The sequence below is a fragment of the Oryzias melastigma genome, unplaced genomic scaffold (assembly GCF_002922805.2).
Source record: "Oryzias melastigma strain HK-1 unplaced genomic scaffold, ASM292280v2 sc00809, whole genome shotgun sequence".
Lineage (NCBI taxonomy): Eukaryota > Metazoa > Chordata > Actinopteri > Beloniformes > Adrianichthyidae > Oryzias > Oryzias melastigma.
Genome location: NW_023417396.1, coordinates 1 through 14,901, shown reverse-complemented (window position 1 = coordinate 14,901; position 14,901 = coordinate 1). Strand labels below are relative to the sequence as shown.

General features: G+C 36.3%; 1 protein-coding gene across 1 annotated transcript; it reads left to right on the top strand.

Moving 5' to 3' along the window:
• Positions 1-293: 293 nt before the first annotated feature.
• Positions 294-12,074, top strand: LOC112140316 (6-phosphofructo-2-kinase/fructose-2,6-bisphosphatase 2; the record flags this gene model as incomplete). Its single annotated transcript, XM_024263222.1, is given in 13 exon segments — positions 294-390; positions 552-618; positions 713-787; positions 2,126-2,182; positions 2,292-2,416; positions 3,344-3,551; positions 3,750-3,896; positions 3,973-4,077; positions 4,157-4,286; positions 7,106-7,168; positions 7,246-7,310; positions 10,622-10,822; positions 11,581-12,074. Coding segments are annotated over 13 exon segments (1,388 nt in total), but the record flags the coding sequence as incomplete, so codon positions are not given.
• Between the last annotated feature and the right edge of the window lie 2,827 nt (positions 12,075-14,901).

Genomic DNA, 14,901 nt, shown 5'->3' with positions numbered 1-14,901 from the left:
CAAAAACCCATGCAGCATTTAAATTAGAATTAAAACATTCAAGAATCAATCGGATCCATCTGGTTTTGAACATTTAAATTTCACCCGTGTGTTTCAGGATAAACCGGCTTCCACATTCATGTTGAGATCTTCAGCTTTGTTCCTTTATAAATTTTAAATTCCTGTTTTGCTAAGCTCTGTTTGCAGTTTTTGTTTGTGTTGATCTATAAAGAAGGTCAGCAAACCAGTTTGGCATCTTTAGATATAATTAAACTCTAACAAAATACCTCCTCTCCCCCACTGTGTTTTTTTAGTCTTTAATCTTGGAGTCTATAGGAGGAAAGCAGTCAGGGCGTACAAGTCCTATGACTTCTTCAAGCATGACAATGAAGAGGCAATGAAAATCAGAAAGTGAGTACATAAAGGAGCACATCTTTACATCTACTAGTACTAACTACTAAAAACTTGGCTTTTTCCTGCTAATTTCAAGGACACCTTATTGCCAAATACCTGTTTTAAGTTGCTGTGTGTTCATTTATTGTGGATGAAGCTGTGTTGTAATTTGTCTGCAGACAGTGTGCTCTGGTGGCCCTTCAGGACGTAAAAGCCTATCTGAATGATGAGGGAGGACAGATCGCAGTAAGGACAAAGAAACACTAAACACTCTGTCAATATCCTGTGCTTATATTATACAAAGTGTGACGCTGATGTTCACTCCTTTATTGTTGGTCAGGTTTTTGACGCCACAAACACCACCAGAGAGAGGAGGGAGCTCATCCTGAACTTTGCAAACGACAATGCATACAAGGTCAGATTTAAAACCGCTGATAGATGGATGATGAAAAACTCTGTGTGGAAAAATAAATGTTCCAGTTCCGGGAAATTCACTTTAGCCGATGTACAATATGAAGAGAGATGTGGACGTCTGTCCAAAGAGTTATTTTAAAAATAAAATCCAGTTATAATGACGTTTTTCAAATTATAACCTTTTAAGAGACCCTGATACTCATGAGGGATTGAAGATGTTTTTTTTTTTAAAAAGACTCCATGACCTATTGTATTAATTTTATTCATTTATGTGTTGTGTAATGTTGTCTTGTGCTGTGCTGTGGTACGCTACGTTACATTATGCTACATTACATTATGCTACATTACATTATGCTACATTACATTATGCTACATTACATTATGCTACACTACGTTATTTTGTTATGTTACATTATGCTACACTACGTTACGTTATTCTATCCTGTGTTACCCTATGTTACTTTATGTTATGTAATGTTACGTTACTGTAGGCTATGCTGTGGTGAGCTACGTTAAGTTACGCTACGTTACGTAACGCTACATTATGCTACGTTATGTTATTTTATGTTACACTATGTTATGTTACACTACATTATGTTACACAACGTTACATAACACTATGTTATGTTACACAACGTTATGCAACTCTACGTTATGTTACACTATGTTATGTTACACTACGCTACTTAACTCTACGTTATGTTACACTTCGTTATGTTACACTACGTTTCTTAACTCTACGTTATGTTACACTTCGTTATGTTACACTACGTTATGTTACACTACGTTTCTTAACTCTACGTTATGTTACACTACGTTATGTAACTCTACGTTATGTTACTGTATGCTTTTTTGCGCTATGTTACGCAATTCTATGTTATATTACACTACGTTATGTTACACTACGTTACGTAACGCTGCATTATGTTACACTGCGTTACTTAACTCTACGTTATGTTACACTACGTTACGTTACACTGCGTTACGCAACTACGTTATGTTACACTACGTTATGTTACGCTACGTTATGTTATGCTACGTTATGTTATGTTACATTACGTTATGTTACGCTACATTATATTATGTTACATTATGTTATGCCACATTACACCACGTTACGTCATGTTATGTTATGCTGTTATGCTATGATACATTATGTTACCCTATGTTACTTTATGCCATGTAATACTTTGTTATATTATGTTATTTTCTATTCCATAATATGTTAAGTTGTGTTATCTTTTTAAATTTTTTTGTCTTTGTTTTTTCCTTATACATTTTTTTCACTTTACTTTAGTGGTTAATAGATTGTTCTTGAATTAGATTGTTTTTTTCTCAGGTGTTCTTTGTGGAGTCATTATGTGATGATCCAGATGTCATTGCTGAAAACATCATGGTATGATTTTTTTTTTATTTTTTCCTTTTTCATTTGTGTAACTGCAACCCCCTTTATGAATTAACAAGCAGAAAAATGTCTGAAGTTTTCAAATGTTTCCTTCTTGAAGGAGGTGAAGGTCTCTAGTCCAGATTACCCAGAGAGCGGCAGTGACAGCGTCATGGAGGACTTCCTGAAACGCATAGAATGCTACAAAGTGACATACCAGCCTTTGGATCCTGACGATCACGACAAGTATGACATCACCTATGTATACTGGAACTTTTTCTAGTTAGAAACTGTGCTAAAACTCATTTAATCAAATTATGAAAACATTGAGATGTATTTTTTATTATTATTAAAAATGCTTACTTTTTTTTTTACTTTTATGGCTTAAAAGTATGAAGTTGCAGTAGTTGTCCAGCAGGTGGAGTTATAAGCTCATTTTACCACAAGGCAGACTTTGAACAAAAGGTTATTTTTTTTAATCTCAATTAAAAACGTTAAAGATAAAAACATTTACAGCAAACCTCCTGTCTTCATGGTTGATTTCTTCACCTCTGTTGGTCGTTACCAATAACGTGTGTCGCTCTTCCTGGAACGGAGAGCAATAAAGGACGGCCCGGGAAGACATTTAACCTTTAAACGCTCAAACTCGCCGCAGCATTATCAGCTACCGTTTGTGAACACAACAATCAAACTTTTCCAGCTCAGTCATTAGTAGCACCTTTCCAACAGGATTCCAACTGAATTGGTTTAAAAAAAGACGAAATAACAACAACAAAACTTCAAGCAATGAAAGTTTATCTCTCGTTTATCAGTCACTTTTTAAAGCAGATGTGTTCTTGGCCACATTTGTCGACTGTAATTGGTCACATCTCAGTTTGAGCTTTCTGTGGAAACATTTGGCCTTTGCTGCACATTCCAGTGAGGAAATATTTATTAGGTTATTTAATGTAATGTTCAATTAAACTTCATCTTAGTAGAAGTGCATAAAATTTATGGTTGAAATGTTGATTTACACTTTGAAAAAATAAGAGACAGAGAATTTGACCCTGACTTTCCGGCGGTTGTTTAGACAACACAGACTGAATATCTCTTCTTGTCCTTGCTCAGCTTTCCTCTCTCTGCAGATATGTAAATATTTGCATCAGGTTGATCTTTTTCTTCTCTGCTCCACAGGAACTTGTCCCTCATTCAGGTCATTAATGTGGGTCGCAGGTTCCTGGTCAACAGAGTGCAGGACTACATCCAAAGCAAGATCGTTTACTACCTCATGAACATCCACGTGCACTCTCACTCCATCTACATCTGCCGGCATGGAGAGAGCCTTCACAATGTGGAGGGGCTCCTGGGAGGAGACTCTGAGCTGTCAGAGAGAGGAAAGCAGGTGCTCGCCACTTTCTTATTCCTGCATATGCTGATTCAAATCTATTGTATTTACTACTTTTGCCCAGTTAGTTTAAAAATTACAAATTAAAGGACTAAAATGTCTAAAAGTTGAATCTGCATTCATGAAAAACAAGCTTGTGTGTGAAACTCATGTATTAAATAGTGATTCTGGGGGCTGACATGTTGATTTTAACAGTTTGCAGCAGCCTTGAGGGGTTTCATCGAGGAGCACAAGCTGTCAGACCTGAAAGTGTGGACCAGCCAACTGAGACGCACCATCCAGACAGCCGAGGAGCTGGGTGTCCACTACGAGCAGTGGAAGATTCTGAATGAGATCGATGCTGTATGTTGCATAGCCCATGACTGAAGGTACGGGCAGCTGCACGCTGCCAAAAATCTAATCTATTGTTTGTATTCAGGGTGTGTGTGAAGAAATGAGCTACAAGATGATTGAGGAAAAATATCCCAAAGAGTTTGTCATGAGAGACCAGAACAAATATCTTTACCGCTACCCTGGAGGAGAGGTGAGAGCTGCCGCTGACCCTTTAGAAGGCTTCCGCGTGACATCACTTCAACAAATGTGTACAATTCCTGTCTCCATAGTCCTACCAGGACCTGGTTCAGCGGCTGGAGCCGGTGATTATGGAGCTGGAGCGACAGGGAAATGTTCTGGTCATCTGCCATCAGGCTGTCATGCGCTGCTTGCTGGCTTATTTCCTGGACAAAGGCGCAGGTGACACACACGGCTTCATGAAACTGTCACGATAGTGTGGCATCAGAGCAGTCACAGCCCATCGCTTTATCTATGCTCTGTAGATCTATATTCCTTGTTATAGTTAAGAATTCAGACTAAAAGTACACCTGATTTTTCTAAAATTCTGATTCCTAATTCTAAAAGTTGGCATTAACTGCTAAGTTTTAATAAGAAACTGAAAACTATAATTTTTTTGGTAAATTGCTGTAAAGTCATTAGAATTTATATATAGTGCTGATATTATCAGCATGTGGGAAAGCCTTAATAAAATATTTTTTTTTGTTTTGATAATTTTAGAGATGCAGAACAATGTCAAAGAGGACAGAAATCAACACTGACTTTACATTTTCACTCATTCTTGATTCTGACGTGTTTTAGAGAGATGGTTCATAGAAGTGAAGTATTCATCCACTCATCAACAAGGACATTTTAGACAGGGATGGGCAATATATCAGTGTCAGTATCTGACCATATTTGCATAATTTGAGTTTATCTGCATCTGACTGATTTAAAAAAAATCTACAGATATAGTTCAGACTGTTTTCAGATACACTCCGTTTTTGACATAGACGCTGGTTCCTAATAGATGAGAAGCTTCAGTTTACAGTCAGTAATTGTTCTGACTGTTTTCATGTATATTTTATATTTGATACATGTTATTCCTAACTGATCCCTGGAAAGCTTATGATTTACAGTTATGTCTAATACTCTGTAAATGTTTTCAGATATATTTTCAAAGTTTTAAAGTGATACTTGTTCCTATGAGATCCCTAGCTGTATGTTTAAAACATCAAGTATAATGTGATTTTATAGTAAAAAAAAAGTTGTACATTTCTTATAAAGAAACAAAAAAAAATCTAAATTTGGTTTCATTTATTGACATTTACATCTGTATCGGCAAATATTGGCTATTGGCCACAGTTGCAGGGGAAATATTGGAGCTGTTATAAATAATAGGTATCTAAAAAAAAAAAAAAATGCAATTTCAACAAACAGAAAAATGTGGATTTGCTTGACCATATATGCACCTTCATTTTTTTTGCTAATCCAGAGTTATTAAATCTCTCATCTGCTCTTAACTTTTCTTGAATGCTGCTGATCAGGGCTGTGTCACACATGCAAACAATGAAGTGCAGTTGATTTTGATTTAAGCTTCCTGGAAGCCTTGAAGAATATAAAAGGACCCTCTCCAGTTGGCAGCTGCACAGTAAATGAGGTTATGCAAATGCTTCTTTTTTTCATGGACTAAAAATAGTGTGAAGTGATGTTTTCACTTTTCATTGAAATTCAAAAGAGTGTTGCTTATTTGTTAAATATAAAATTGTTTTGTGACATTTGCATGGAAGACAGAATTAACATTAAAATAAATGTTGTCTTTGAGTGAAACATTTGGGACCTAAACTCCAAACAGGATTAGACTCCAGTTAGAAGAAGTGATGTGTTGAGAGGCTCTGAAGGCTTTCCAGTTTTATGTTTTATGAACACCCTAAATTTAAATGTGTGTCTGAAACAATCAGATCAGGATGTCAACTACATTTAGAGTTCACTTTACTTCTCATTTTTTAAGAAAACAAGTTAGTGTTTTTCTTTAGTTTGCCACAAGGGGTCGCCAAAGTACAAATATCTCAAATTCCTTCCACTAAAAACAAATACAGGAAAAAAAATACATTACTAAATAAGGTATGATCAACTGTTTGTCTTGGAGTTGCAGAGGTTTATATTAAATAAATGCTAAAGCAGCTGAAAGTCTCCAGATTAAACTGGATTGCCAAAAAAATCCAGACCATGTTTTTGTATCAACAAAACGTCGACTTAAAGCGTCTTCAAGTTTTTAAACATATTTAACCCACTTTATAGGTGAGTTATAAAATGTTTGAACTCCAAGTAAAGAACTTTAAGTTTAAATGAAGCAAAATATTTTGAAAAAGAAAATCAACATTTTTCCATTTACACTAAATAAAAATGTTCACATTATAAACTATAATGATTAGGTTTACAATAAAAACAACTGATAACCCCTTAAAATATTATCTGCTTAGAAAAAGACACACTTTTGACCAAATCCTACACAAAACCTGAAATTTCTTCAAAAATAATATTTAAATCAAAACGTCGGTCTGAAGTGATGTTTTTATGAATCTATCTGAGAATATGACACACCTAACCACATCCAGGTCTGACCTACCTTTTGCTCTTCAGTGATTAATGATGCTACTCACAATCCCCATCTAGCTAGTTCTTATTTGATTTGGCTTCATCCTGTTTAAGGTTGTGCGGAGGCTGGTCCGTATCCCAGCTGTCACCGGGCAGGAGGCGAGGTACACACAGCAAAGGTCACCAGTCCATCACAGGCCAACTTCAGGACAGAACAGCCATTCACTCCCACAGTGCATGTGTTTTCATGGGGGGATGAAGAACTCACACCAAGGGTTTAGCAATGCCACAGGTTCAGTTTGTGTCTGCATGTGTCCTCTGGTTGTGGACAGTTTCCTGTCAAAGTTGTTTTTGAAGCTCCCAACATTTCCCTTAATTATCCTCCGAGCATGCTCACAAACCTTGTAGATCAGAGCGTGGACGGTGACAAAGAGAAAAACAGTAGCCAGGTCATGACGCAGCTTTTGTCCACTCCCACACACACAGACTGACCACCAGAGTTTATGGAGCTGCTGAAGTGTCTTTAGGTGTGTCCTGTCCTGCATGGGCAAAAAAATCCCCTAACATCCTCCCCTAAAGATGAAAACAGAACGATCTTTCCAAGCATCCTGCGTCACTTCTTCTTCTTCTTTCTTTTGGTTTAGATGATCTGCCCTACCTGAAATGCCCTCTGCACACCGTCCTGAAACTCACTCCTGTGGCTTATGGTATGTAGCCGTCTGCTGAAATTCCCTCTGTTTTTTCTCCACTTGTGGTTAATTTGGGTTCTGTCTCACCCCTCCAGGCTGTAACGTGGATAAGTTCGACCTGGGGGTGGAGGCCGTAAACACTCACAGGGACAGACCATTAGTAAGTTCGTTTTTTTAGATGTTATGCTATCAGCCCCTCCATATATGTGCTTCCCTTCAGTGAGTGACCTGCCATGACAAGAAAACAGTTGGAGCCCATCTTAAACTTAGGAATTTAGACCAAAATTACACCTTAAACCATCTCATCCTGCTTTGAGTTTCCAGATTACCAGGAGTCTCTGCGTACACTTTGATTGGAAACATCTGCTCAAAACCTTCAAACTTTTATCTGTTTCTGATAATCCTGAGCGAAACGTCAAGCACAAGTACTGAAAACGAGTCAGAATTACCTCTGAATACAAGCAGCTGCTGATGTGAGTCCTCTGTTTGGTACATTTAAACCTGTTATGGCGCTCACAGCCTTAACCCCCCCCTCACCTCTCCTGCACATCCTGAGTGTTTGTGGAGTCTGTGTGGGTTGAGGGTGGAGTCTCTGCGGGCGCCATTCCCACAGACGACCTGACATCCACTTTGGAGAGCCAGTAAACACTTGGAAAAGGTTGTGGTATTTCACAGTTTTTACACTACTGTTCTACTGGAGGAGGAGGGAAATGAAGGGGGCGGGGAGTCTGCTTGAATATTTTGGTAGGTGGCAGAAATAGTATCCGCTTGGATGCCAGTAAATTCAGCTTCCTCTGCAGATCTGTGTGTCACATGGAGATGAGTATTACTGCAGCTAACTTTAGGATGTTTTACTTCCTCATGAAACCAAATGTTTATATTTAAATCTTTTCCATGAGGATTCAGACCCACTATGACATAATATGTAACTTTAGTCATACTTGCTTGAATTTTAGGCTTAGTTCCTGAAAAAAAACTATTTTTAGTTTTTTTAGTTCAAGGTAAATTTTTATTTTTGTCTTCAGAGCATTTTACTTGTAGTTTACTTGTAGTGAAATGAAAATAATTGTAACACTCTACAATAAAGCGGAGAATTACAAAAAAAAAAAAAAAAAAATAGGGTATAAATGTATGTCTTATGGATAAAATATAGAGAGTTAAACAACTTAAATATATGCCTTTTTTCCTTTATCATTTTTTCCATTTCTTCACAAACTTCCCCAGTCCTTCACCCAGATGTACCAAAGTCTATATACATTAGTCCTTATATACACAATCACTGCGTCCCTTTGGCATCCTCCTCCTTTGTGATGGAAGCAGTCTAAGGAGATCGCGGATTTTCAACGTCCCGTCCACAGGATCCCAATATGGAGCTTACCGGATGTCTGTTGACGAAGAATGGGAAGGTCTCACCAAATAGCAGCTGGAATTCCACCTTCTTCCATTGAATGGTACTCTTCTCCAATGTCTCGGTAGTCCATATTATAAGGTTTTCTGCAGCAGTCGACGTTGTGAGTGGCTGGCTCCGGAATCCTCACTCTAGTCAGGCCTGTTCCAACCTTTTCCCAGAGACTCGCTTCCCTTTTGAAATGTTTGTCATCAGTGGTACACCTGTGCGACAGGAAGTCCCCTGGTAGCCATGTTTGTGGTCCAAATGTCCAAATGTAGTAAAAAGTCCACCACCATTCAAAAATAAACTAAAAAAAAAACCATACATACTAGACCTTTTTAACTTGGGTTAACACATGGAAAGTCATTACTGAAATATACATTCCTAAAAGACATTCCTATTCTGTTAAAATAAAAAAAAACATATGTGGCAATGCTACATAATTAGTTAAAGTACTCAAGATTTTTTCAGTTTATCTATATTTTACTTTGGATTGTTATATTTTTGTTAATTGATGTTACTTTAGTTTGAATTTAAATTATTTTCCTACTGGTTCAAGTTTTCTTTTAGTGCTCAGGAAACACAATCATGGCTCTTATTTTGAAATGAAGTTATCTAACAGTGGGAAAACTCAAAATCAGTTGAAAATGAAAAAGTTTGAAGTTTCTCCTATGAATTAAAAGCTGACAAGATTTTTTAAATCCTCTATGTGTTAAAAAACTAAAGCTGTATGTCAGATTTTCAAAAAAAGACTTTTGTTTTATCCTTAAAATGAAAAGCAAACCATAAAACTTAGTTTTCTTATTCTTTCAATTTGTTCATATCAGAAAAATTCAAAACATTAAAATACAAACTTTACAGACACTGATCAGCAAATGTCAATCAACTTAAAGAAAAACATTCAACTTGACTGAATAGAAGAAATCCTCAGAATGTTTACATTAAGGCATGTCCAAAGTCTGGCCCGTGGGCCAAATGTGGCCCCCAGGCTCCTTTCATAAACTGGGAACAAACGGTGACTGTAATTTTGGTAAAAACATATTCCGATGAACGGGAAAAGATGAAAGGAATGTCATTCCAATGACATATTGACTCAATATTTCATTTAAATGTAATGCTGTTAAACAGTGTAAAGGCTAATAGTTGGAGCGCACACATCATGTTTACCCTATTGTTTATTTTAGCACCATTTGCTCAGACGGTTGTTGTTCTAAAGACTTAACACGTGTTTCCCATTCCCAACTGTCAGAACTAATTATAGTGTTCTTCATGTTGGTGCATGACAGCATTTGTGTTCTCTATTCCCAACAACAACACAGACATAAGCTTAATTATTGACTTTATTTTGGCGGTACAGCTGCACCTGTTGATTGTTTGGCCGTTAATTTCAATGTTTTGGCCATAGACTGTATATAAGAATAACTATTGATAATAATTATTTTTACAGTCAATGGTTTTGGCCTTCTAATTGCAAAAATGACTATCCTTTCAAATATAAAGTCACTCAAAATGTTTTAAAATCATTTTCTTCAAGCAATAGTCCTAAAAAATAATTGTCTTTGTGTCTAATTGTAAAGAAATAATTACTTTCCAAACGTCTCAACAGAAAACAGAACTTTTTAAGGGATAAAAATGGGACATTTTTAATGGTAAAAACTTCAAAATAAAAATAAATCCCGAGTAGACTAAAGAAATGCCACAAAATCAACACGGGGCAACTTTTTCTACCACTCTGATTGGATTATTTCATTGTTTTCAGTCCTTGGACGTGTGAGTAATGTTTCATTTTAGTCTTCATTTCCTAATCAGCTTCCTTCATGAACGCTCGGAGCTGATTAGCTGAGCCGCGTCAGACGTTCAGACACAGGGTGTTGTCCATGTCTGTCCAGACTGCTGAGGCCATCATGACCACCACTTTCCTATTTATGGTGCTTTTATTTTCCAATAACTTTTTATTTTTTCTGCTTGTGTTGTTTGTCACACTTGCATGTAGGTGACACCATGATTTCAGACGGATGAGGGCTTTTATTTTGTTAAGCTAATCCACCCATCATGTTTCTGTTTGGGCTGTTTTCTTTTAGACTAAAGGCAGGACGGACGGCATGCCTCCACCTTTCCTGCGTCGGAACAGCTTCACTCCTCTTTCCAGCCAAGACCAAATCAAAAGACCTCGTCTTTACAGCGTGGGCAGCCAGTTTAACGCCCGCACGTCCCACGCTCCCGTTTTACCCAGCATGCACTTTTCCGAGGCACCTGAGGGCGTTGACTCTCCACAAATAAAGGTCAGTGTCAATACAGAGGAATAAAAGTCTGTCATAATGTTAAACGTTTAGGTGAGATCTTCCAACTTCCCGTTTTATTATGATTATGCCGTTTTTAGACAAATCAATAAAATCATTTTCTGTGAGAATTTCTGCAGAGCGGCAATAGTTCTTCAGAAATCCACCTCTGAGTTGTGGATGGGACTGTTGGCGCTGAGTTACCGAGAGCTCTCTGTTTACACTCTCTCATGCTAGCTTACAGCCCACAATCTAACATCACCAGGGCAACAAAAACAGGGAGCAATATTGGAGCTTTCCAGCCGTACAGTTTTGAGTCGGATGAGATGCCGACTCGGACAAAGACGTACATGGATCTAGTCAAAGGGATTCCAAGACTATTTTTTCATTTGCTCCTGATTTAAAACAATTTGAACAAAGAAATACTCAGACATGCAGTTAAGTGTCTTTATAAATGTCCTCCATCATGAGAAAAATACCACAAGAACATGTTAAAAACACTATTTTAATCAGAGTGGGTCTTTGAATAACAATTATGTATTTAGTTACTTTTACATAAAGTCTTTTTCTTCTGAAAAATAAATCTTTTCACATGTGTACTCACCATCACGAGTCATAGATTTTAGCATGTTTTTGTACACTTGTGACCTTTTTTGGCAGAAATTGTTTTAAAGTTGGAAATGAGCTGAAGTTCCGGCCGTGCCAGTCCAAACAAACGCCTCATTTTCTGTTTCTGATTGTCTCTCTTCCTTTTTTGACAGGACCGTGAGAATGACTTCACTGAAGTGGAGGACTCGGGGAGGAATTAGATGACCTGTGGAGCACCTGTTGACTCCTCTCTGCCATCACACAGGCGTCACTGTAATCTGCACTGGATCTGTATAGGTTTTAATGTTATTTTGGGTTTATTCTATTATATTTATGAATTATTATTTAAGCAAATCGCATTTTAAATTTTGGCTGTGAATCTAGACGCACAAAAGGAAACGATGTAGAAGAATAAAATTCTTCTCAGTGTCATAAACTGTAACTTACAGTTTGTCACTTGTATAAAAACTCCAGATATTCTTACTCAAATTGTTTATAGCTTTGTAACATTCCCAAAGACTGCTCACATACCCGACCGGGTAAAGTAACAGCTTTATTTTGAAATGCAGCTAAATCACAATAAGAAGCTTTTCGGCAGCAACACTGAAGCTTTTAAAATGAAACGTCCGGTCCAGCCAATAAAAAAGCAGGAGTGCCGGTTTTTGTTCTCCTTTGTTCAGTTATTCTACAATAGAACAAAAAAGGTTGTTTTTTCTGTTTTCTATTCGTTTTAATAACATACTTTATTGTAGATTGGACATTTGTATCATTTTTCCTCATATAAATATATATATATATATAAATAAAAGCCGCAGAACTACTTTTTCTTATAAATGCATAATTAAATATTGTGATATATCACAGAAATGATTTTTCTCTACACTTCTACTGTTTAGGGTCACAGGGTCACTGCTGTCAGACAAATGCAGGTTAAACCCTGGACATGTGGTCTGTCCTCTTATGACATGTTTTCATTTTACATTTTGGGAAGGAAATAATCTCATAAGTATCTATATTTAAACATACACACCCTTTCAAAAAATAAATAAATAAACTGAATATAGATTCTGGCCCCACTGTTCACTTGATTTCTTGTATTGTTTTTGTTTTTTTTACATAAATTGTGGTTCCAGCTCATAAAACACACAAAAAACAGAAATTAGAATTCTGTGGAGAAATCACAATTTACTTCTTGGTTTTTGCAAAAAGATAAAAACAGATCTGTCAGTTTAAAATGTTATTTTCATCTTCAAAACTTTATTAAAATGGGAAGAGTCTGTTCTGCTGGAAGCTGAAATCTGCTTCCAGATCCTCAGCCGAAGGAGTCATGAAATTCTCTGAAACCTCATGTATAAATAGTGGATTGAAGGAATCAGAGTTTATCAACACCAGCAGCTCAGATCATGACTGACTGGAGATTTCACGTTGGACCTCCAGTCTTCCTCCAAACCCTGAGATGTTAATTCCAAAATGAAATTTGTCCCGTTTTTAATTTTTCTGTTTTATTTTTTGTGAGTTTCATGAGCTGGAACCTCAATTAATGTGAACAATAAACAAATAAATGCTTGAATCAATCAAACAGTGGGCCTTGAATCTGTATCCTATCAAAGGGTCATTTTTAAAAACTTTTTCGTGATATTTAAATATTAAGGAGAGAGTTTATAAGACTATAATAGAAAAAAGGTTTTTGCAGAAATTAAATTCATCTCATATTGTTATGTCTGGTGTCTTCTTTACTCTAACAAAAGACATAAATGTTGGTTGAAGTGCGCATGAGCTCACTGGGAGTGGCCTTGAGTGCCCGTCCAGACACACTCACTGATGACAAAACCACATCTGTGACTAAAAAAAACACAAATTATATGTTGAAAGCCGTCCTTGGACTGCCAGGGTTTTTCACAACGCTGCCAACAAGTGTTGCAATTTTTATGGAACCTCTTTCGTCAGTCTGGAACCATCACTGTGTGATTCTTGGAGCGCTCACGTGTCAGCTTTAAAAAATAAATAAATAAATGAAAGGATGCTCTTCTGTGACTTGCTTTAAACTGATTCTTGAATTATCCGTCTGGCAGATTTTAGTCGAGGAGAAACTGAGATTTGAACAGAAATGACACATTTTCAACCCATGAACACACTTGACCTCCAGACTTTTCTTCTTCCGTTTCCGGAGCCATGCAGCTTCGTCCTGATCAAGGTGAGTCAGACACAGCAGCTGTCACGGGGTGAGAGTGGGCGGCGCCTGTTCAAATCCCCACTAAGCTTCATTCAGGTACAAAGATGGATGAGGGCACAAGCTGATACTCATGTGCTGATCAACAGGAAGAAACAGAATTTTATGTGAACTCCTTTGGGAAAAAAAGACGATAAAGTAATAAAGTAAAGTTTACATTATGTACACAAGCAGTGGTTGCTTTTCATTATCATACTTTCACCTTTTTAATAGGTGATTTATGTGACAGATGCTGAAAATATTTTAGCTAAAACTGTTTAATATTAACACTTTAAAGCTAAGAGTTATTTTATTTGTGTGATACTATGTTTAAATTAGTTTTATTTGTTTATTGATAGTCACCAATTTAATCTTCTCAGCAATAATTGTATTTTAACGACAATTTTTTTTCTTAGAAATTTTTTAGTTTTGCTTTAATGGCACTCTGCTTTTTTTATTTTTATTTTTTTCTCAAATACAGCTTAATTTTTGTTTTTTGAATGAGTTGGTCATTGGGTCATAGCAGGATCTTTTGGTTCTCTAAATGATAATATTTATTTTATGGTTAAACTGAGATTAAATTAAACAAATAATTCTTGCGTGTGGCATCAACTGCTGCGTCATCAGAGAAAGGCTCAAAACCTGAGACTAACTTTACATTCTAAGCAATGTTATTCATGGATTTATCATCACTGCTGCTAAAATCTTGAATTAGCTTTTATTAACAAGTTCACAAATTCTATTTGATCCACATTTCAATGTGATTAGATTCAATAGGTTAATAAATATTAATTTAATTTATATTCAAAAGCTATTTTATCTGGTTAATAGAAATGTTAAATAATGTGATCTAAGGTTATTTTTTACTAACAAAATCATTATTTCTTCAAAAATAACTGAATTAAGTTTTTTTATGAAAATTTGTTAAAGAAATAAGAATTACATCAAAGAAAACAGGATTTCTTTAATGATTGTAGCTCTTCGCTGGTATTTTCCGCCAATTTTATTTTGAAAAACAGAAACCAAAATAAATGAAATCCATTATAATTTGGTATAGTTTGATTACTTATTATTCTCCTTCATCTGAAAAAATAATGCTTTATCTCAGCTTCCAGTCATTACGATTTTATACAAGCAGAAAACAAGTAGCCTAAATATGAAATATTTACATTTTTCCTCCCTATCTTGTTCATTTGTAGCATCTATCTTAATCTACGGTGATCCTCCAATCAGCTGCTCCCCTGGAGTCCCAGCCTCCTTCATAATAAAAGCTCCTTCAGTCTGA